Raw genomic sequence first — 25,104 nt, 5'->3', positions numbered from 1 at the left:
ACCCTGAGACTGTACCAGAGAGGACCAAAACTAGCAGCTAAAAGCAGCTAAAAAGCTCAAGCTCAATTTTCTGGAGGTTCAGAACTACCAGCAACATCTTTGACAGTAATTTGATCCATTGTGGCACCTTACTGTTGATGAAAAGGTTGAATAGTCTAAGGATCAATGAAAGAAATGCACAAGGAACAATCAGATAAATGCAGTGAGCAATGAGTCAATGCTATTTGATATATTTTATTGGCAAATGTGAAATATTTACACCCTGTGTATGTGCGTGTGCTTAGAAATCTTTTCTCTTTATATAAAATACAATTGCTGGATTCATTTCACCATAAACATGACTTAATAGTAAAGCTAGACATCTTTCTGAAAAATAGGGAACCAGAAGAAAAAGAAATATCCTAAGAGACAGATTGTTAAATAATGCAGATTAAAAAACAAGCCCATATGTGATCTGTCTGTTTCATTCCTATCGTTTTTTTCTCCTGAAGGTGTCTCAGCTGATTCTGTTGTCCAGGTGGCAGTACAAGTACATGGACACTATCATGGCAGCAATCTGAGGAAAGACCATAATACAAATGTTAATCTGTTTTTGCCTTATATTCACTAAAACCAGAGTGACTGTTTGGTTAGTCTAGTCGCTATTCAGTCAGTCAGTTTGCCAATAGAAATGAAAAAATAAAAGACTAGAAAACTAATTTGAACAAATTTTGGAAAATCTTGCCTTTCTCATTTTATGCCATTTTACCTCTAAGACTCCTATTCCTGCTGCGATGCCTCCCACGATGTTGGCGTGCTCTTTGAGTGTCTCCAGGATATTTTTGAAGCAGCCCTAAAGGGGAAAATAATCATCAATGCTTGACAAATCGACATGAGGCACAAAAAAACCCCAAAAGGAACTAATGGCCAATAAAAAAAAGACATTCACTATATTTCAATGTAATACACGTTCTCGGTGTAAGGAAATTAGGGCTTGATGCATCTTATGTACAGTAAGTAGCTAATATGGCTAACTATATATTGAGTACTTTTTGGATTAATCAGTCAGCCAAATAAAATCTGTTAAAAAAACTAAAAAACAATGAAAAATCACCAGTGAGTAGGCTCAAAATCACATCAATGTCACTGAATTTTTAGTTCATCTGACGAACAGTCCGAAACCTAACTGGTATTTCTTAGCCACACTAGCTACGGGTTAACCAATTATAGCAATTGGTTGGTCAGTCAACCAACACTGCCAGAGTGACCAGAGTGAAATATTTCAGCAACTGCTGGATGAATTGCCCAGAAATCAGACATTTACACCCACTTCATGCGTCTCCCAGAAGTTGTGTTTATATGTCACTAAACTGCTTTCTCAATCACGTTGTTGTGGCAACATGATCACTGCCTGGATTGTGCTGTTTCGTTCAGGTAACGAAACACTATTCATGGACCACATAGGCTTTGGAACAAGGTGGCTTTGGAAGATGGCAGACCTACAAATTGCAAAGCGTTGACACCAGAACTTTGGGTTTGCATCTTGACATCTTAGGTTTAGGCAACAAAAACACTTTACCTAAGGTAAAGATCGTGATTTTTGGTGGATTAAAAAGGTAATGAAAATATAATGCTGCCACTTTTGTCAGACTTGCCAGATACATTAATTAGCAATATTTCCTCATGTTAATAGAGAACATAATCTGTTGGCATTAAGTTTCCTTCAAAATGTATTGTGTAGGCCTATGTAATTTCTAGGAGACAGGGCTGGATAGAGGTGCATGGGTTTGAACTCTGCAGGTCTCTTTCTCCATTTTTGACATAACTATTTGTCACTTTTCCATCGTACAAACAAGTGCAACATTGTGAATGTCTTCCAGGAGAGACTGTGTAAAAATGTGAGCTGTTGTCCTCGTATGTCAAAGATAACGTCCCCTTCCATTTTTTGGCATGGTCAGAAAAACAACCTTGTTTTGATAAATGTAGAGAGAGTTTATATACCTGCTTAACATCAGCATGTTAGCATCGCCATTCTGAGCATGTTAGCATGCTAAAATTAGCCTTTAGCTCAAAGCACTGCTGAGCCGAAGCACGGTTTCTCTGAACGTCTCTTATGACTGTAAACTCTTTGTGCTGGTCCTGAATATATGACTTAAAACAAGAGTAGCACTTCTGACATTTACATTCAGTTACCAGTTTATTAGGTACACCTGGGTAAAACTTGACAGTCTGTTACAACAGCCCTGCGGTAAATCCCACATTTACAATGCTCAGTTTCTGTTGAAACTGTTTAGAGGGATGTTGATTCAACTTAATGGTGATTTTGAAGGCCTTGATTTGTGATGATGTTGGATTGTATTCCATTAAGAGATGTGTGTATCCTGCTCACCCCATGGTACACTATAAAGGCTTTCCTCCTCTGCCTATACTTTGGATGTATGTTTCTTATATTAAATTAGTGGTGTTTTCCTTCTCACCGGCACAGTGCTGCGTTCGGCCTCGTCTGGGCTGCAGGGGGCACTGTAGGTCCAGCAGCAGGTGGGCGGCAGGCTGCCTCCGTTCTCCTGTACAAACTTAGAGTCCACAAAGTCTGTGTAGTTGGTGAAACCGCAGCACTTCAGCTGTAAGAGGAAGAAAAACCCAGCAGAACACTTGAGGAGAGTGTTTTGTGGATAAAGATATAGTTTTCTACCCTTAAGCAATATCCATCTACACTGTGCGAGCTGGTGAATAAATGTTTTTCAGTCAATTTGTAGTAGGAGCTTTGCTGCTGTGTAGGTTCAGGTTGTCAGTTCAGCTCTGTGTTATTGTGCGTTTACATTCAGAACAGATGAGTATTTTTCTTTTTTTTTAACTGTTGCATTTACAGAAAGTTTTCAACCATTGAAAACTGTTAACAGTGAAGTGTGTGAGTTATCTCAAGTTTCACTGACATTGTTTCGTCTACAAATGTCACTTTAAGAGGCTTTAAATTCCACAAACTAAATTCTTTTCATCTAAAATCACAAAAGTTTCATTTTCTGATGAAAATGATGTTTTGGTTTCACAAAACATCTTTTAACTCGATACAAGCAGGAAAATATGTTTTATATTTTATTTTATTTTTTTATGTCAAGGTCTACACTGCTCTGCTGTGTCCTTCATTGAGCTGACAAACTACCTGTGGCTAAAGGCACTCTCAAAGCTAACATTTCTGAATTGAAATGAAATAAAAGCAAACAATATCTGTCTGCTTTTGTTAATTTTACCTCAGCTCAACTGTACACAGTAGCCCTTGTCAAGGTAACTGAGGGAGTAAGTGGACAAATAGACAGCATTTATATTACGCTTTTCTAGTCTTAGCGACACAAGGTGTTTCACAGCACATTCACACACACATTCATAGCCGAGGCTACCATACAAGGTGCCACTAACTCATCAGGTAAACACTCACTCACACATTGGTGGCACAGCCATCAGGAGCATTTGGGTTCAGTATCTTGCTCAAGGACACTTCGACAATTGAACCACTGTACCTACTGAGCCACTGCTGCCCAAACTGTAAAATGAGCGATATATCAGCACACATACTAAAATATAATGGTGGACTAGCAACTGGGACACCGCAGTATGGCCCCACACCTTCAGGGCCCCAAATTCCCGGGTTCACTCTGTGTTTAGTCTGTGTTTATTTATTTATTTATTTATTCTATTGATTGCAACTCACTTTCTGAGTATATGCACTATAATATCCTCTGTGTTAGGAATTATCTGTAATTTTTAATTATCATTTTTAGTTGCTACTCGTACTTTTTAAAGCATGTAAATTAGCAGGAGTTTTCATTGTCGAAAATGTTATGTGATTTCCTGTTAGTACAAAATAATGAAATAATTCCTGCGCACTAGGGCTGTCAAAAGCACCATGAAATTGAGTTAGAATATTTTCGAATTAATTTAGTAGAGTTCGAATAATATTCAAATTTATATATATATATATATATATATATATATATAATTTTTTTTTTCCCAAAAAAACCCACAAAAAATAAGATGCTTAGTGCTGATGCAATATGAACGTGACACTCGGATGAAAACACCTGTTCTGACCTCACTGAAGTGCCAGGTATGACCAACTTCTGCCTCGCTATCTGAGAAATGTTTGGATGCTTCAGTGCGTAGTTTTCCACCACAAGAGTGGATCCTAGTCGGCTCGTAGTGGTGTCTCATTCTAGTAATGTTTCATCTCTTCTTCAAAAAGGGTAGGCAGGGAGGCAGCACGTGCAACACTCTCCCTGTGCAGTGGGTGGTGTTGGTGCAGCAGGCTCCTCCATTGGCGCCTCTTCCTCCATCGATGCATCTCTCTCTGGCCCGGCTTGTGCGCAAGCCATCTCCACCCAAACGGGATTCGCAGTGATATACAACATTATTAATAGTATTAATTAATTAATGATATTCGAATTATCAAATTTAGGTTCGAATTTATAAAAAATATATATATTGGAATATATTTCGAACTTCGAATTTTATTGACAGCCCTACTGCGCACAACACTTGCAACATAACATGCCAGTAAATAAACTTTAACATAAATAAAGTAAAGCAAGTTGATTTTCATGGGGAGAAAATGTAAACAGTGTCTTAAACAAGGTGGGAAAATTCATTTAAAACCTCATCACGTGATTTGGAAAACGATCATCAGGTATATTGAACATTCATATGCATCTGCAGATTGTAGTTTAGAGCTAAGACCTGCAAAACCAGGACATTCCTTTAAATTCTGAACATGAACATGTTGAAAACAACTGGTGCAGGATGTCAAGATACTCTACCTCTGTCATGGTGGTGTTCCAGATCTTAGTGACCACAGGATCACTGCCGTAATCTTTCTGTAAAGCAGGGGTCGCCCACGCTCTGAGTATCCCCTCAGCCTGAGGAAAACACACATACACAGAAATGTGAGGACTCTCACTGACAGCCTCTAACCTTAACTTAAGCCCTACCCTGACTTTGGTCCCAAACCAAGTCTCCATCCCCTTAAACACATTTAAAACAATAAGAACAGGGTAAAATGTCCTCACTTTCCAAAAATATCCTCCCTAAAAAGACCTACATGAAGGATGAAGAAGACCTGACCCAATAGTGTCAGGACAACAACCTGCTCCTGAACCTCAACAAGACTAAGAAGATGATAGTGGACTTTGTGGAGAATCAGAGAAGGGGCTACGCCCCCCCTTAATATCAACAGGTATCTTTTTTGTCATTTTCCCAAGAAAAAGTAGATACTATCCACAGAGACCTGGCCTCTACTCAATCTCCATCCCTTACCCTGTCTACCTCTGTCTCAGTTCTCCCAAATCTCCCCAACAGACTTACCTGTTCTCATAGCAGTTTCTATCAAAACTACTGGATCATGCTGTTGCTTCACAACTCAAAGCCCACCTCTCTGTCAGTAACCTCTATGACCCACCATAGCACTGAATCTGCCCTCCTCAAAGTCACAAACAACCTTCTCCTCTTCTCTGATGCCGGCCACCTCAATATACTCATTCTACTCGACCTGAGTGCAGCATTCGACACCATCAACCACTCCATCCTTGTCTCCTGCCTTGAAACTGCTTGCAGCATCACCAGCACTGCTCTCTCCTGGCTCAAAACTCTCTGACAGATATCAGTTCATCAACATCAACAACTGCCATTCCCCCACTGCTCCCCTCTGCCAAGGTGTTTCCTGAAGGTTTGGTTCTCAGCCCCCTCCTCTTCATCCTGTACATTCTCCCCCTTGGTCAAATAATCCATCATCATGGACTTCAGTTCCACTGCTTCGCCAACGATATTCAGCTCCACATCTCCACCAAAGCCATCACTCCTGCCACTCACTCTACCCTCACGAACTGCACCACTGAAATAACATCCTGGCTGCAAACCAATTTTCTCAAACTTAACTGTGACAAGTCAGAAGTCATCATCATTGGTCCCAAATCTCTCATCAAATCCACCCATAACTTCTCCCTATCCATCAGTGGCTCCACTGTGCTCACCTCCCCCCATGTCCATAACCTTGGTGTCATCTTCGATCAAACCCTCTCCTTTGACCAGCACATCAAACACATCACCAAACAGCCTTCTTCCACCTCAGGAGCATCCCCTGCCTCGACAGAATGCATCCTGACCAGGAACATCACCGTCTGGTACAGAAATGACACCCAACAGGTGCACAAGGCTCTGCAAAGGGTGGCTCATTCATTTGAACACACTATAGAGAGGATCTTTATGCTACTGCAAGAATAAGGCCAGGAGAATCATTAAAGATCCCAGCCACCTGGATAACTGCCTTTTCACCCTGTTGAGGTCAGGATGAAGGTACCAGGGACACTAGAGAGGCTGAGAGGCTCCGAGAGGGCTTCTACCCTCCACAGTGATCCTAAATGAAAACCCTGCCTAAGACCACCCAGTCAACATAATCATTATTACAGTCTATTTTAAAGCACATTTAAGGAACTGATGGGATTACACTTCACTAGAATTGTATCTTATGATTTCATGGGACAAATAAATTGATTGATATGATTGACATAGAACAAAAATGTTGCAACTTTCTAAAATATTATCACATTTTAAAAAATGTCCCATCACACCCAATGGACAAAACAGGAAATGTCTAAATCTTTGCCCGATGTTGGTCTCATTGCAACTTATCTCCCACTACTCCTGCCCATATGTTCTGGTCCTGTGCTAAGCTTCATGAATTTTGGTCTCTATCTTCACAACAGTCTCAGAATGCCTGAACAAAACTAGTGACATGTGACCTGTAATGACTATCTTTGGTGTCTGTCGAGACCCCCACATACTATGTGAGACTGAAGCTGACTGCAGTACTTTTGCCTGCCAGACACCTAATTTTACTTAAAGACTGAATGGATCAAAGGTGTACTGTACTTTATAAAGTTAGAAAAAATAAACTACTCATTGAGGTGCTCCACAAAGACTTTTTTTATTAAGTAGGTATGGAATCCCTTCCTCAGTCATATTAAAGAGAAAATCCAACCCGGCTATAAAAAGGAAAAAGTCTGAATCAACCATAGTTTCTTAGCACAGCTTTCTCCACCCTGCAAATTTTCTTTTATAATTTTTGTATATGTGATAGCCTGCTAACTGAATATATATCACACATATATCACTTGTGAAAAATTCCAATAAACAAATTGAAAAAAAGTCCTCACTTCTGTCTTGACAATTTCTCACTTTTCCAAAAAAAAAGCACACTCTCCAAAATGTCTCCCCTTTTTGAAAAGTCCCATTCTTACAAAATCCTTCCTCATTTTCCAGCATATCCTCTCTTTATAAAATATCTAAAAATGTCCTATTTGCTAAATTTGAAAATTTCTCTCCCTTTCTGAAATATGATCAAAAATGTCCCTATTTTCCTAAAATGTCTACATTTTCATAAAATGTGCTCATTTTCCAAAAGATGTCATCACTGTTAAAATTGTCCAAATTTCCCAACATATATAAAATGCCATCACTATCAAATAAGTCCAAAATTACCAGAAGTGTTGTCAATATCAGAAATATCCTATTTTTTCCCCAAAATGTCCTCCCTTTCCAAAATACTTAGCCTGGCTCCATCAAGGGTAAATACATTGCACTTTTCAAAAATACACTTTTCTACAGCCCCCTGCACGTCACGCTGTCTCTTTCAGGTTCCAGCATTTAGATGAGAGGCCTATACATGCAAATGAGCTCCTGTAAATGGATATAAAAGCACATCACTGCACTGCAGAGCTTTTACCGTCAAAGTCCGACAGTGTCACACATGTACACACTTAAGTATACACACACACACCGCACTATAGAAGCCCCTGAAAATAAAATACTGCAGCTGATTTCACGGGCAGGAAAGGTAATTCTCTGGGAGTCACCTATTCATCAGAAATTAAATAAATCTTCTCTCACACAAAGCACTTGGGAAATAAACAGCCTCGGCCCGGCACCTGGAAAAAATGAAAATAAATCAAAAACTGACCGAGCCATTATTCTCCATTCTTCTTTTCCTTTTTATGTGGCATTTACATATATATTGATGCTCCTGATGGCTTCGGTCAGGACACATTTTGTCTGCTATTTGTGTTTATCCAAAGTGCAGAAAAGGCAGGTTATGTTTTAGGCGAGGAGAGTCTAGGAGAGTCTTTTGTTGTGAAAGAACTCCTTCACAAACACACAGGTTAGCTTTCTTTCACGCCTCGCCCCCTCCTCCTTCTCTCCCTGCTCTCTTCCTCACTCTGTTTTTTTCCATTTTGATTAATAATCCCGTCGCGTACAGTCACACAAAGACCCACTGATGAGGAAGGAGAGTGTGTGCTTTACTGTATGTGCATGCGGCCACGTGCAACCTTGTGTCTATCAGGTTTATGTGTCTGAAAGTGCATTTTTTCCCCCTCTGTGTGTGTGTGTGTGTGTGTATGTGCGTGTGTGCAGCGAAGGGGGCAGGCGTACGAGATGCCCGAGGGGATGTTGGGATACATGCCACAATTAAAAGTGCCCCCCAAGAAGCTGTGAGAGCGGCTGAGATCAGAGAGGGTTATTACCAGCCAGCTAATTCATCACTGTCACTCTGCCCCGTGCCTCACCACATCCCGTTAAACACACACGCTCGCATGCTTACACACTGATATGGGCCCCTACACACACACACACACATACACACACACACACGGTGGACAGGCAGGACAAAGCCTGTAGCAACACACAGCACAGTGAGGCGGGAGGCGATAACACATTTATCAATACAGTAGAGTGAACACCTTCTACACGCACATGATAAAAATCTTCAGCTTCATGTGTTATTGATCTCGTGTTGCTTTACAGTGTGTTGCTGCTTCTGAAATAATTGTCAATATCTTTTACTGCATTGACTCACCAGCTGCTAATTGGTTATTGTTCTGAAGTGGAAAAGCAATAAATGAAAACCTTACATTCAGCTGAGCCTTGCTTTGTTATGAGGAAAGGCAGTGCTTGGTGGCATCGGCCATAAGGTGCTGCTTATGATATTCGTATGCAGTTTGAAAAGGAGTGAAAACATCAGGAAAAAATGCAATATATGGTGACATGGGACACCAGTTTCTGGTTCATCTGCTGTCAACAAAGCCCTGGTTTGTGCCCCTCATTTCTTTTATCATTGCAGTGTAGTCACACACAGCTATATGTACGTTCTATCTTAAGTTAGGGTCCAAATACCACATTAAACAATTTGTCAAAACTAGTTGGAGTGTAAAGCTGTGTTGACTTTTGAGTGCACCATGGAGACGTATGGTTCATTTTGGTGTGAAGTATTCTGCTCAATATGAAAGATTTTTGACCTGTTTTCCAAGTTGCAACTTATCCAAACAAAGACAGTGGCTGATTTGTTACACACAAGAAAAATGCAACGCGATTTCAAAGAAATACATGAAATCATCACAACCTCTTAACACTGCATTACATGGTTGTGGCACATAATGTGTTAAATTAGCTTTAGGCACCAAAAGTACTCTCTTAGGTTTAGAAAAAGACTGTGGTTTGTTATGTACGTGACATAAGCACATCTTAAAGTGACATAAGTACATCACTTATGTCACAACAGGATCAGGATGTAACTACTAAAGATGTAGGCACATAAAGTTAATAGAGGTCAACAATGACTTTTAGTTTCACACGGGACATGAACAGTGGTCTCCTGGGTGAAAGCCCAGTGTTTGTTTGGCACAACTATAACCCTGACCACTTTCTCTCACTCTTATCTGTGGGGTCATAACATTAACCACCGCCCATTGCGTGACATTACCGAAACAGGGAATTCATGTGTCCACCAAGCCAGAGGACTTACTGACTTACCACTGGCATTGTTTCGGTAGTGCCCGCACATAACCTCATCACATTTCTTGCCACCGCCATGCAGCCATGCAGCCATGCAGCGTTAAGAATTCATGCTCATTTTTCACACTTCTGTGAGAGCAGGTTGGAAAAATGTAATATCAAATACTCACAATGCTAAGAGATGCTAAAATGCTTCGTCGAGCTCCAGAGATGGTGGGTGTCCCCTTTCACACACACAGTCATTTTTTCCATTGTTGTTATAAAGGTACTGACTGGTGCAGCTTTAAAATTAGCATTAAATGGACTTCATCATCTTCCATCACTAACTTGGGCTAATCTTTCCTCTTACTGATAAGATTTTAAAGCAAACAGCAATCAGTATTGGATTACGTTTTGGGAGAACATTCCTTCACTGTATATGGAAGTCAGCGTGATTCATTAAATGCCACCTCACATCTATTTCATTCATACAGTGTGAAGTCCATATCGGCCCCTGTAATAAATCTTCACCCTGGTCACTTCCGAATCACTTGGCAGAGAAAGAACAACCATGACCACTGACGGCCTCTCATAATGCCTGCTGGAATTGCTTATTAAATCTCAGTTATTCCGACCACCTGAAGGTTATTGGCTCTTTGGTTAGATGAGCTGCGGGGGCCTGGTGGCCGAAAGGCAGATTTATGCTGCAGATAAGTAGGACAGAATAGATCAACGCTTTATTTATCTTCTCCTTTCATTGTCTATGCCTCTGTCTTTTATTGACACAGGCGGCTATATATATGCATATTAGATGTATATTGCCCATATTCATTATTCTGATGCTATTGTGTTTACTGTGTCTTATCAAAAGCAGGAGATGGACAGCTGCTCTCACACACACTCATATCCATGATGGAACTGACGATGTCCTTTGTGTTTGTAATGAACAGATGATGCTAAAGCTAACAAACAGCGCGTTAAATTGACTCTGGACCATATCTGTGATCTCCTTAAGGAAGACAAATATATGAGTTACGTCTTGCATTTCAGTGAGCTTTAGACAATAGCTCATCCCTTTCTCCCTTTCTCTCTTTCTCTCTGCACCGGCACGCTGGCTGGCTGTTGCCACCAGATGCCGTTTACATTGCTCGCCTCAGGTTAGCTCAGTTTTTGTAAATGACAGGCGAGAGATGGGGCAGGTTTATTTCAACAAAACCGCCTCAGCAGCAGCAACAGCAGCGCTCCCTGTTCAGCCTCCAAGGACACATACACACACACACAGAAAAACACACACTCACTTAGCTTCTTTGTGTGAGAGCAGGCACAGTCAAGGTTCAACAGGACCAGAATACATTGGATGACGGAGAGAGGGAGCGTAAACATTAAACAAAGACAGCGAGAAGAAGTTAAAGGCCAACCTGTTCACCGCAAAAAATCACCCACTTATCATTTTTGTCTATAGTTGATTCCTAAAAAAACATACTATCTTAAAACCTGCCACTGCAGTGAAAATATGTCTTATCTTGTCTCCAACAGAACATTTTTCTAAGAAAGCCATTTCTGTATCTAGAAACAGTTCCTAGAGAGATCTGGCTGAATGTATTGATGCTCCGCAAAAAGCTTTACAACATTCTGATTTTATGTCTTCATCAGGTCTGTGATCAATAAAGTCTGTATCAGTCGCTAAAATGCTATATGATATAATTTAGCTAATATAATAAACACATACACAATAATCTTGGAAAAAATATGTAAAGTATCAACATAAGAAAAGAGTGATAATATACAACTTTATTTATCCTGAATAGTGTTGTCAAAAAATGATTCATTGATTCATATTAATTCAGAATATTTAAAATTGTTTCAAAACTCATTTTCTGCAGTATCAATACACCAGTACTGGCTGTGCTTCGTTGCTCTCTCCAATTGTTAATGTTTACTGCAGTCATTCTGATGTTCCCTGCTATTAACCAAGAAAACAAAAGTTGTTATTCTCATATTATAGCCTTGTTGTATTTTTCTCATAATAAAAAAAACAAATGGCTTCAATGTAAATGCTTCCCTGTAGTATTGAAATGGTATCAAATATCAATATTTTTCAAGGTTATCAAAGTTAGAAATTCCAGTATCGTGACAACACAGTACAAAGTCAGGAATAAAAAAAAAGGAAAATTCAGATTCTACAGATTCAGCCACTAAATTTGTTACAAAATGCTCTTTGAGCCTCTGTAGTGATCAGACAAATGCTTTTACTAGTCATTTTGTAGTATGTAACAAACGTTTTTTGCCAAGTCATTTATCATTTGTCCTTTGATAAGAACAGATCATGACAGTTATACAACTTTCTAACAGCTACAGACACGTTTTTGCAAATTGTTATTTGCCACTAAGTTTGCTTCCACAGACCCACCTCCACTGCCTCCAAGAATCCTGCACTGAGCAAAACAACATCCGCTGCACAAGAGCGGGATTAAAAGCGAGATCATATTAATTAAAAAACTGATGATAAGCTCCTTTGCTCGTTTAAAAGGTCCAGTGTGTAGACTTTAGGGGCGTCTGTCGGCAGAAATGGTATATAATATTCATAACTATGTTTTCATTAGTTAAAGGAGTCATCACCTGAAAATAAGACTCGTTGCATTTTCATTACCTTAGAATACCTCATTTATGGCTGTCCACCCTCTGGACTGAGCCATACTGGACTTCAGTTGTATGTAGTGTGATGTATTTACCGCCATCCCATAATGTCTGAGACTGCAAGCAGCTGATAGACAGCCCTCAAGAGTTTTTAACTCATTGCAGTGGAAATGTTCAATTATCGCTGTCATATTTATATATGTGTCATTTAAGTTGATGAACAGTGCCTACTCATCTGTTCCTGCAGATAGCAAGATATGATTTCCATGTATAGCCTTTTTTGTGACTTAACAAAAATATAGGCCATTATTACATGTCTAAATGATTACACACTTCAAGCTTTCAAAAACAGAAATGTTTGCAAATAAGGACAGGACTATAAGTCAATAAATTGGGATTACTTACATTAGAAGACCTTCTTTTGCTGTTTTTCATCCAATGTTTTTAGCCCATTACACAGTGCAGCCTGAAATGCTTATTTCCCTATACAGCCTGTACTTATACCTATTCCTATATCATGATGTGGCTGAATGTTATTTTGACCTACACAATCCAAATAGTGTTTTAAAAGGCCTTACTATCAAAACGTACTTCACACATTCATACGTTTTTTGTTTTTCTTTCGGCAGTTGGAAAAAACAACATCATGTCCGTATTGCAATGAACTGTGGGTTATGAAATCTGCGAAAGTCTGCAGCCCAGGCAGATTCACTGGAGGTCTGCAGAAAGTCCACCTGAGGCCCCTAGTGGACTGGTTGAATTGTGGATTTCGACAGCACTCAGCACGCCCAGACTTTGCGGGAACATGCCTACAAAGTCTGTGAAGTCCAGACATTTGGATCCTCTCCCATGGAGTCCGCCATGCTGTTGTTACAGTAGTCCAGAACAGACAAACTAACCACCACTCTCATTTTTGTGTTTTTGCATTGGTCCCCGGAGTTCTCCTACATGCTTTGCACACGGCAGAAGTTTTGGTTCTGAAAACTCACCACTAGATGCCACTAAATACACACACCACACACTAGATAAAACTAAACATGACCACATTTCCCCCATTTTAGCCTCACTCTTCTGGCTGCCCATAGACTTTAGGATTCATTTTAAAATTCTTTTATTTGCTTTTAAATCCCTAAATGGTTTTGCCCCGCCCTACCTCTCTGAGCTGCTGCATACGTATTCACCTACCCGCTCTCTCAGGTCAGCTGATCAGCTGCTCCTGAGTGTGCTAAAAACTAAGTGCAAGCTCAGAGGGGACCGTGCTTTCGCTCTGGCAGCTCCTAAAATGTGGAACGATCTGCCTCTGCACATTAGACAGGCGTCTTCTCTGTCTGTTTTTAAATCTCTTCTTAAAACCCATCTCTTCTCCCTGACCTTTGACACCCTGTAAGACATTGATTTTATTTTGTGTTATTGTTTTATTTTTATTTTATTGTTTTTTTTTTTATTGTATAGCTGTTATTTTTTACAAATGTTTTATGTCTCTTAATTTATTTTACTCGTATTTTATGCCTTGTGCGAGCTGTTTTGTCTTTTATTTATTCTTCTGTACAGCACTCTCATACTCTGTGGTTGTTTTAAAGTGCTTTACAAATAAAGTTGGATTAGATTGGATAGATCTCTACGAAAAAGAGAATTCTTGCAAATGAAACAACAACATTTCTATTTGTAGTTGCCTTTCAAAACAACTTACATGTGCATTTACTCATATTCTTTCACTGTGCACCGGATATAATCAATCCTCCAGCAACAACACCAGGCTTCAAAGTCAGTTTGACATATTGGCCATAACATCGTACATGAGGCCATCAAGCCCCAAAGGAGTTTTCCCTGTAGACCTACACTGTGAAAGAGACACAACTTGTAAAATTCTCTACTAGCTGAATCCAGAGTTATTTTCCCATTGCCACTCCTGTGAGCAAGTCTGAGATCAAGCAGTTGGAAGGGGTTGTAAAAGAATCATTAGTGCATTGCTCTGTGGGTCCATAGATGTGGAAGATCCAGGTCATTTTTCATCTGGAAATTGAACGTTTTTTTTTTTTGGCTTCATGTGCCACTGAGCAACTTTCATGGGAATAAACGCCCCCCCCCACCCACCCACCCACTGAAAGCTGGATCCAGTTCTCTTTGTACATCCATGGACATGACCCTAAGCCATTCAAAATGCATGAAACTAAGATTCCTTTCAGCTGCTGCTCCACCTGGGTTAGCAACAATACCAGCACAAACAAGTGAAATTTCCAGGCAGTGCAGAGTCCACTGTCCTCTGCTCATCAGCTCCTCCCTGCAGATGGATGTTTGTTAGATTACCTCTTTTGCTCCTGGGGACTCGGATACATCCTCTGATTGGATAAAAAAAACTCCACTCTCTATTTTCTTTAATAGGATCCCAATCTTCACTAACCTCCTTTTACATAGCTCATTTGAAACCCTTGTAATTATTATACGTGGCAGTAAATGTAAATGGAGCACGTGTGTGTGCATGTGTGTGTGAGAGAGAGAGAGGGACACATATGTAAATAGGCTGTTTTGCATATAAAATGCTTTAGCTTCAATATTCCGGAGTAATAAATTGCTCAAAGTTAGAGACAGCGCACACGGCCCGGGGCTATCCCAGAGTCATTAAGTAGCCGAATGTAGTGAGGCGGACATAAAGCCAGTAATTCAATGATGGCTGCGGCTATGATGGAGAATTTACATGGAGATAAAATCCAGAGTGGGACGAGGAGGTGAGAGGGTGAAAGAGAAAGACTGAGAGGGACGAGACGAATTAAGAGACAAAGGAAGGGGAGTGGAGAGGAGGAGAAAGAGGGGTGGGAGCAGGGAGGGGATGTGATGAGGCAGTGAATGAGAAGAAAGAGGAAGAGGTGAAGAGGGGGGACTTACAAATGAAGAGTAGGCCAGAGCCACGACTCCAGCTGCCACTTCAGCAATGAATATGATGAGGATGATGGAGAAGAACTGCAGGTAGGGAAGAAGAGAAGACAAAAAGAAAGTTTTGGGGTATTTCATTATGTAAAAATATTTCTTCTGTCAAGCAGTTTTCCAAAACCAAGTCTTAGGCTGCAATGATGTTTGTTTATATTTGCATGAAAATGTCATTATTAGCTGTGAGATTCCCTTTTGTTTACACTTTCTCTGATGAAGATTGGTGTTTTCAATGAATACTGCAGTGGTATTGAGCCTTTCTCAAATCCCGAAATTCATTAAAAAAACAGAATACATAAATAAATAACAATAAACATCAAACTGAATATCCAGGGTCCTGTTAAACAGCTATTGTTGTATGTAACAATCACAGACTGTCAATAAAGCTTGGCTGATTACACAGAGGGACAATAAGGAGCGACAGAGTCTGAATGATTCGTCCTATCAGCTCATCCATTGTTTTCATTCCATTACAGCTGTTTCTTACACCAGCCAGATATGCGCTGCGTCCTGCACTGTCAGTCGCAGAATCTGCTGCACCGTCATCATTCAACTCAGTGGGAGATGTAGACATGATGGGGACTCTCCGGGGGAACGTGTGATGCCTGTGCTCCTCATTAGACTCACTGCAGTGGACTAAGAGGTAGTTAGCTGCGTCAGTAATGAGCATAATGTACGCTGTTTGGGGGTTGGTGTTGTGGGTATGAATAAGACAGGAGGGGCAGATGTGGATATTATGTGAACTGTTGGTAAGCCAGGTTTAAACGCAAGGATGGGTTACATACAAAATGTGGAGCAAGTTACCTCACAGAGACATGAGTGGATGACTGAGGGAGGGGCCTATGAGGACTTCCCAGGAGTTGTGCAGTTGATTTTCTTGTGAAGTATGAAATGTCCTGGCAGAAGGAACTTTGTTCTTGTTTTTGCCACTTCAAGAAAAATAACAAATTTCTCTGTTCTTGCGGAGTATGTACACGGCATAACCCCAACAGAATATGTGTGTGGGTGATAATCCTCAGTGGATTTGTCACTGTGAGCAACCTGCCTCACATTGCAGATGTTAATTCTGACAGTCATATACACATATGCTTCCGATCAGTTGGGGGAAAAAGGGTGTGAAACATTAGGATGCAGGGCCAACTGATTACAGGCCACGAATCTAACTGTTTAGAGAGTGTGTATGTTCAGAGCAGTGGGCCTTCAGAGCAATGGGTTTTTGTTTTTGGGATAACAGGCTGTCAGACAAATGGGCTTTGGGTCCAATTTGACATTATTTGGGCTATGAATTTTGGAATCATGCTGTAGGAACAACGGCATGGCACTCAAAGCACTCAAAGTTCAGTTGGTTTAAACAATATTTATGGTGACCTTTGTTGAACCAATGAGACGACCGTTGTGACATTATCTGAAAGCGATTGGAGGAAAAGATAATTGCCTTTGTTTCAGAGTTTTCAGAACTATACAACCTGATCTAACAATCTTTCCAAGACTAGCAGGAAGACTTAAGTATGACAAAATGTTAGCATCCAGGTGGGGCTGTCAGCTTTTTTGACTAGGCAGGAATTAAATTATAGTGCTTTCCTTGTACATTGGGCACATTGGTGAAGTAAAGTTAAGTTTCTTAAGTTTTTAAATTTTGAAATCTTGGAATCACTGGAATTTCTCAGTTGTGGAATCAATAAAGGTATATCTTATCTTATCTCTTAAACTTCCACTATGCCTTCAGTTTGCCTGTGCACTAGTGCTGACACTTTCTAAACCAGGTCTTTTACACCTACCGTGAGCAGCAGACACTTGCTCTCCTTGTGGGCTCCACAGCAGCCCAGGAGCCCCAGCAGCACCAGCACGGCCCCGATTGCAATGCAGAAAAATCCCACGTTGACAAACTGCATGCCTTGACCAGAGAACGGCCCCAGCAGCCGGAGGAAGGAGCCCCCATCTACACTCACCCAGATCCCCATGGCCAGCAGGGTCAGCCCACCCAGCTGCAGGGAGAATCCAGGAAACATCATCAGCATACATTCATGCAAAGAACTATGTAAGTGCATGTACACAAATCCCTGTCCTTTATGAAAGTGGGACACTAAGCAGTTAGCTCTCCAGAAGATGTAATCCACACTTACCACAAGCAAGTAAAATGTCAATCATTTGTTTGCCTGGCAGTTATTCAGGTGGGTTCAACAGCTCTTCAGTGTGTAATAGGTTTTTGGAAATGAGAGCATATCTTACGTCACTAAACCTAATCTCTTACTATTACATCTTAGTGACACTATGACACCTTAATATCATTGGCTCCATTCAGAGAGGTGGATTCCCTTTGTGAGTCAGAGAGGTGCTGCCTCAGGCCTCCCATTATGTTTCAAGGCCTGAGAGCTAACTTGGCCTCATTTTACCTTTCTGAATAAAATGACTGCCCTTTTCCATGACTGCCTTTATCTCCCCACTCATGTCACACAGACATAATGGAAATCCATTTAGTGATCGTTTTGTGCTGCTGGACAATGCCAGCCTTGGGGTGGACAGAAGTAGGCTATGGGATTATAGCACGGACAGTCAAGGGGGAAGATGTCCTCTAAGGACACAGGAATGTTTTCTTTTTCAGCTCTGCAACTGAATTTGGCTAGTCAGGAAGGTAATGAGACTAGACTCCCCATTTGTAACCAGTATTTGTACTAGTAAAGAGTACCCTGGGAATGAGTCCTAAAACCTGGAAATGGCTTGGCATTTTTGCACTCCTGGTTCCCCACTCCTGGGGTCCAAAGGTTTCTTGAATGGGTTTTTGGTTAAATGCCTGAATTAAAGTCTGTGGTTAACACAAGTTTGATAGACTTTTAAATTTTGTTCGAAGACAGAATACATCTGTCAATACCCTGCTTGTGAATGTTGAAGCTTTTATGTGTCTATGTGTCAAAAAGTGGTCACTACAGAACATCATCACGCCTAACACGGCTTTACAACCCTGCTGTGGGGATGACGTTAAGTCATGCAACGGTAGTGTAGTTCTTTTATAGCCTAATGTTAGTGTTTTACCTCTGAAGATTGCATTTAGGCTTCAAAAATCAAAAAAGTGTTGTTCATTTGTGGAGATCATCTTACTGATCAAAATATATAAGTCTCCTAAACATTTGTTTGCTACAGAGGGCTTTTTGATGAGGGAACCTGGACACACTAACTTCTGTGTCAGCCCACAGAAAAACGTCATCCCTAGAGCGTTCTTTCCACTGAATGTTTTGGTCTTGTCAGTTAGAAATACAGAGAACAACACACCTGACAACAAGTAGACTATGATTAGAGTCACATCCCAGAGAATCCTGATACACATAAATTCTTGAAACCAAAAAGAAGTTGTTAAAATTGAATGAGATGCATAAAAAATACCAATTTGCATTATATTTAATGCACACTATATTCCTGCAGGGCCAAAATAAATAATGTCTATGCTTACATTGTACAACTTAATCCAGTAGTCACAACATGGTGCATATTTTAAAAAAAAATAATAATAATAATTAAAAAAAAATACAGGACCCTTGATCGGTTGATATTTCCAATAATGTTTAACCATCAATCAACTCCATGGGCCATAACTTACAGCAGGGTCAAAGTGCACACAGCACAGCCCAACTGTCATTGCTAGTTTCAGACTGATGCAGTTGTCATTTTCATGGCCAGCACTCACATTGTCTGAGAAGCAAATGTATTTGTGCCCATCTGTGCACCCATTGGTGTGTAGGTCAGGTGCACTGTTGGCAATTTTGAGGCAAAGCGACTGCACCATTGACCAACAAAAACCTGGTCTAAAGTCAGATTGGTGCAGTATCCCTGCTATTTAAAGTGGGCATTATTCAGATAGTGGGAAACGCCTACATTGGTGGGTTCACACCTTGCATACACGACTTGTTTCATGCACACAGACGCGCGGATAGGTTGTGGGTGGGTTGACGAAAGACATTATCAATGATAGGGATGCACAATAATATCGGCACGTCATTGGTAACGGCCAGTATTGGCCTTAAAATGAAGATCAACATGCTGATACATCATCGGTATCATCGTGTAGATAGGGCCCAATTGCTCCTCCTTCTCACAGCAGCCATGTGGGAAATCGAATCATGGAGGTGCTCAGTCTTCAAGACAGCACAACAAAACATACGTTTTCAAAACCATCAGATTGTCCAACAGCCAGAGTTTTGTTCATTGAGGAGACAATCACAAGTTTAAAACCTTCCAGGAAAGGACAGCCTTTTGAACCACTGGATAGCTTTTAATGGGAAATATTTGCGCAGAAAATATTGGGTTTTATTCACAGTATTGGTTGAATTAGTGCTGTGAAAATGTACTGTAGATTATCTGAATATTATCAAGAACACAGGTAAAGGTGGGCGACACTTTTAGTTTGCATGAAAAGAATATCAAAATGGGATCAGATTTTTTTTTTTTTAAAGGGAATCTTCTTTGAATATGATTAAATATAAAAATAGGAATTATGTTAATTTAAACCATATGAATAAAGGTATGTCTCTAATATAACCTGCAGTTAAGATTTATAAAGGCAGCAATCTGAGAATTTACAGTAATTAAACTTGCTTTGTAATCTCTGACCATGAACATTAAAAAGGTACAGATATTTCATTAGGAGATCCTGAAGTGCATTCATAGAAATCTATTGACTCAAAACCTGTATAACCTGCTCATAACAAACAAAAGCAGAACTATGTCCCATGTTTCACATTACAGTCTGGAAATCACCTGATCCCACTGTCATTATCTCTGTCTCCCTCCTCATCTCTCCACCTCTGACCTTCTCTTCCTTTTCTCTTCCGCCCTTTTATCCTCCTCCATCTCCTCGGTGTATTTCACCCTGCACTCCTCGTACTGAGTGATTTCTCCTTCTTTCCTCGTCCTCTGGAGAAACCATGTTTGAAACCTGATATAGTCTGTCAGGCTCCATCAGGCTCGTTGCAATCAGGGGGCCCCCTCTGCTCCCCTTCAGGCCCCGACACTCCACATCTCCTGTCAGACACTGACGTCTCCCACGTGGGGATCATCTCCCCCTTTTTTTCTTTGTCTCCCTACCTTGGCCTTGCTCTTCTTATCTATTTTTTACTCTCCTTCATTCTCTCTGCCTCTCCCCACCTTTCACTCCGGGGTTTCTTTTCTCATCTCTTGAGCCTGTTCAGTGCCATCATTGCACCGTTGGTTAAATGTGAAACGACAAGCATATTCCCCCTCTAACTTCGTGTGTGCCACCATCATCCCTCACCAGGTATAATTATAGCTGGCACGATGTCTTTCTTTTTTAAGATGGCTAATCCCTTTGATAGTGTGCCATATGCAGGTGGATGCCCTGTCAGTTGAACACCCACATGGCAAAAGGACTAGAAAGAAATCAGGTTTTTTAAAGAGCAGGTTGGGGGGGGGGAGAAGCAGCATCGTGTCTATGGAGATAGGAAATATAACCTATTAGGGTTAGAAGAGAGGGAATGAATAACAGGCTGCAGAATAGGAGGCCACGGCCTCCAGAGAGGGGGAGGTGAATGGAGAAAAGAGATAGAAAGATACAGAGGGAGCAGAAAAGAGAACGGGCCCATCCCACCCCAATTGAAACGGAATTGGTTCTCTTTGAAAGGGCTGGAATGAGAAAGACGTCAGTTGAGTTTAAAACCCATTTTCATGGGTCATATTATCGGGAGGAGACAATCTGAGAGTTCCGACACTCGGCCGAGGAAATGCACACACAGAGCACACAGGGAGACACTTCTAATTTCCAATTCATTTAGATCGGTTCCAAGGCAACGAGAGAGGAGAGACTAAAATCACTGGGTATCTTTTGGCAAACTTGTATATTATTATTGCTGTCTAGTCTCTGATAGGTTTGTTTAGTTTTATACTCACATATTTATAAAAAATAAGAAATTTAGAATCAGGGTACTGAAATTTGATTCTTGGCAACAGTGCCAGTGCATGTTTTAAATGACTACAGCTTCCTTAACTTCTGCAGATAAAACCTGGGAAAATCAGGACCCTCTTTGGCTGTATTTTCCAGTATTTCACTCAGACAATGACAAAGACATCGTCTGTGCAATAACAATCTTACAAGTTCACTTAGAAGCACATCGCTCTACTTTGTTTCATTTCATGTGGTAGTCTAAATGGTGGGTTTGTGGACAAAGGTTGTGGTGCACACAGAAATTTTTCAAAGGGGCGGCTAGATGGAAAATCTTGGGCTGACACACTAAATCCAAAAACGATAACTGAATTTCAGGAAGTCTATTCTGCTGTTAAAGTATGCTAATTGAAAACGATTTCAGTATGAAGAGTTAAGGAAACACATACTGATATACTTTGGTTTCTTATTTAACAATTATTGTTACTAATTATCAGATGTGTGTAGGCCAGTACTGATAGTTAACACTTTGAGCTCCACAACAATCCTTTTTTATTGTGTAATGTATCTGTATATTAATTGATTCATTGTTCTTCCAATATTGCCCTTTTCTTTAAAAAGACAAATATACAGCTTTAATTTTCCTTACACAATGGTTTGTATGATATCGAACAAACTAGCACCCCTTGAATCAGGTGGCGTACCTATCATAAAGTTATGTAGTTTAGGTGTAGTAAAAGAAACGTAGATGGGCGTCTTTAGGTTTAGGCAAGTAAAGTTACATAGGTTAGGTTCAGGAAAAGAAACATGGAATGACTCAAAGTTCACTTGGCTTCACAGGATTCCAAACACCTGTGTCCTGAGGGAAAGTCCTGTATTTGTTTGACCCATCCATCACCCCAATCCCCCTCCTAACTTTCGCTCTTTATACTACTTCCTTCTTTATTTATTTTACTCAGTATAAAAACGTATGTATGTATGTATGTATGTATGTATGTATGTATGTATAAACAGACAAACAAACAACAAATCAGCAATACTGATGCCCAGTCTCTTTCAAAAATCTCCAGAGCACATGTGATAATCTCTCCAATGACAAGATGGACATAAGTTTTACATACCACATTGTAACGTCAGGGGGCTGTTCATCCAACCATTTTTTATAAAACCATAATGCCTGCAGCAAACAAAGCTATTCTACAAATGTATCTGCACCTACGTTCATAGCTGGAATCTAACCCTAGTACTAACTGAAATGGATTTAGAGGTAGATCCTAATTTTTGGAATCTTAATGCAGCTGCATGGTCAAGCACTTTTTGGTCGACTGTCAGTGGATGTGGCTCATTGTTAGATCTCAGACTACCACTTCTGATTTAAAAGTAAAGATTTCAACTCTGGCGGCACGGTGGTGTGGTGGTTAACACTGTCACCTCACAGTAAGAGGGTTGCCGGTTCGATCCCGGGTGTGGGACCCCCTCTGTGTGGAGTTTGCATGTTCTCCCCGTGTCAGTGTGGGTTCTCTCCGGGCACTCTGGCTTCCTCCCACAGTCCAAAGACATGCAGATTGGGGACTAGGTTAATTGATAACTCTAAATTGTCCATAGGTGTCAACTTTTTTTTCCCACAAGAGACAGCCCAAAATCACACAGTGTAAAGGGGTTTCCAGCAGGACTCCCTGACCTCACCTGCAGCAGCCTGTAGCTGTAGTCAAAGGTCTGACTGCATTGCTACACAAACATGTCTCCTTCCCCTGGCTTCCACCTGTTAAGTTAGTTCTACCTTAGTTGGCATACTCTTTTAGTTTCAGGCGCAACTTGCGTGTGGTATCCTCTCTTTCCATTCTTGAAATGGGCTGTGACAGTGAACTCTTTACATAAGTAAACTCTCTGCTCTTGTGGTAAATTCTCTTTCACTTTCAAATATTTTTTGCCATCGAGATGCCAACTGTGGTTGGAGGTTTGGTGTTAACTCCTGCAAATGTGACTGGTTGGAGGGTAAATGATTGGTTTTGGACAAAAAGGTAAATTTGACACACCAGGAAAGTGTTCCAACCCAAAATACCTTTTGAAGACTGCTCTGTTTGAATATTTCCTCCCTCCATGCATCACAGCTAGAAACTACACTTCACTGCACAAGTGACTTTTTTTCTGATGTGTGGGCACAGCATGTTCAGCTATTGGGAAGCTGTAACATTATTATTGTTAAAGTGCCAAGTTTTGGAATTTATGAACTGACTCAGATTCACAGAAGAATATTGATTCTTATGTAAATCCTGCCCCTTATCTCCTCGAAAGATAAATTCTCTGACTGCGGATCTCAACTGGAGAGGACTCCTCAGCTGAGGACACAATAATGTTTCAGTGTCGAACTTGAAATGCAGCTGAAGTGTTTGAGCAGTCCTGTTAAAGCCTCATCTTTATGAGCTTTCAAAGAGACATCATAATCAGGGTGCTGCTGTGACTTTAAGAGCTGTCGCACCAGATTCATCAAGCAGCGTAACTCAGGCAGAAATGGGAAATGTGAGGAAAATGATGACTTGCGCTGGGAGCTTCATCTGTGACAGTGGGAGCCCAGGTGGGCCCGACTCGGCAGGCAAATTCGGCTTACCCTTGCCGAAGTTTCTCTCCATTTCACAAATCACATTAGTTATCAACATTAAGCTGAAGATGTAGGTAGCAACATTAGAGCCTGTGAAGTTAATGAGATGAAAATTGCTACGGTGGAGAGAAAGTGGAGGAGAAAGAAGCATCATTTAGGCCTCCTGGCTCAGTGATCTGAAATGTTTATGTAATGTCTGTTTGCATTGAAGGACGGCATGTAATGATTTTCTGCGCATCGTGTTGAAAGCTATTGTTTGTTTTCTTTACTTTACACATCACTTTTCATGTTAAGCTTTAACAAAATCAATGAACAGACACCCCCCCCCCCCCACACACACACACACACCACCACCTCCCCAGCCTCCTCCTCGTATATGCAATCAAAGCAGAAACATACTCACAAAGATAAGCAAGTTGAACAAGACCATCATCAATTTGACGAATGTGAAGCAGCCCATTTTAATCTGTAATAAAAGGAGAAGATAAATTATTGCATTTCTTCTTTCATCAGCCCACACCACACACACACACACACACACACACACATACACACAGTCTACATGGCCAATCTTCACATGCATGCCGCGTTATTACATCCAGTCCACATCCCAGTGAAATTACTGTGAAAATTACATCACTGACAATGACTCTTAATGATAACACACACAGCTGTGAAGAACGGTAAAGATATCTGTTAATGGCAGATCTATGAGCGAAGGAAAGCCATATTAGAAAGGAAAATGTGATGTGTTTACATTAGGTTGAGACATTAAGGCACCAAAAATACAAATCTTACCCTTTCGTGTGCTAATATTATTTATATCCAGAGAGGAGCAGGTTTAAACCTGTTTAACAGTCCCAGGTTTCGGAAGGTAAAACTAACCTAAAAAAAAAAAAAAAAGAGGACACAAAACACTTTAAAACAAATTAAAAATAAAAAGGTACAGGAGTTTTCTGTTCCTCTGGCTCAGGTGTTTCCAGGGGAGCCGACGTGAGTGCAAAGAGGACTGTAATTATATCAGTACAGTGAGTGTATCCACGCAGCAGAAAGAATCTGATCTCAGAAATCCGATGAGCGTCTCTCCTCAGGCTTGCTGGTGGAGTGAGCGTAGGACTGGGTGTGGTCCCGGACGACACAGGTGACAGCAGGTGGATGTTGTTCAGGTACGGGCTCAAGTGGCAGCTCTGACCCCTGCAGGTACACAATGACACAGATTCACAGCACAGGATCCCCTTCTCAGGGATTTGACGTGTGAAAAGATGGA

The 25,104-nt window shown here is 40.7% G+C and overlaps 1 protein-coding gene across 1 annotated transcript; it reads right to left on the bottom strand.

The window, feature by feature from the left end:
* Nucleotides 1–280: 280 nt before the first annotated feature.
* On the bottom strand, nt 281–24,708 carry LOC125895340 (tetraspanin-1). The gene is made up of 8 exons (XM_049587093.1): nt 24,636–24,708; nt 24,241–24,303; nt 17,130–17,336; nt 15,310–15,384; nt 4,788–4,886; nt 2,457–2,600; nt 749–832; nt 281–556 (listed from the first exon to the last, which is right to left on the bottom strand). Exons 2-8 carry the CDS (start codon nt 24,295–24,297, stop codon nt 497–499), a joined length of 726 nt encoding a protein of 241 aa, XP_049443050.1. The 5' UTR covers nt 24,298–24,303; nt 24,636–24,708; the 3' UTR covers nt 281–496.
* Between the last annotated feature and the right edge of the window lie 396 nt (nt 24,709–25,104).

The sequence above is a fragment of the Epinephelus fuscoguttatus genome, linkage group LG10 (genome assembly GCF_011397635.1).
Source record: "Epinephelus fuscoguttatus linkage group LG10, E.fuscoguttatus.final_Chr_v1".
Taxonomy (NCBI): Eukaryota; Metazoa; Chordata; class Actinopteri; order Perciformes; family Serranidae; genus Epinephelus; species Epinephelus fuscoguttatus.
This window is presented reverse-complemented; position numbering and strand designations above follow the sequence as displayed.

What these genes read in the sequence shown, in the direction of transcription:
- LOC125895340 (XM_049587093.1), bottom strand. Translation starts at nt 24,297, where the DNA reads ATGGGCTGCTTCACATTCGTCAAATTGATGATGGTCTTGTTCAACTTG. An exon ending in GCAAGTGTCTGCTGCTCACG is followed by an intron (nt 15,385 to 17,129) that starts GTAGGTGTAAAA and finishes CCCTACCTGCAG; the next exon opens with TTCTTCTCCATCATCCTCAT. An exon ending in CCGAACGCAGCACTGTGCCG is followed by an intron (nt 833 to 2,456) that starts GTGAGAAGGAAA and finishes TTTCCCCTTTAG; the next exon opens with GGCTGCTTCAAAAATATCCT.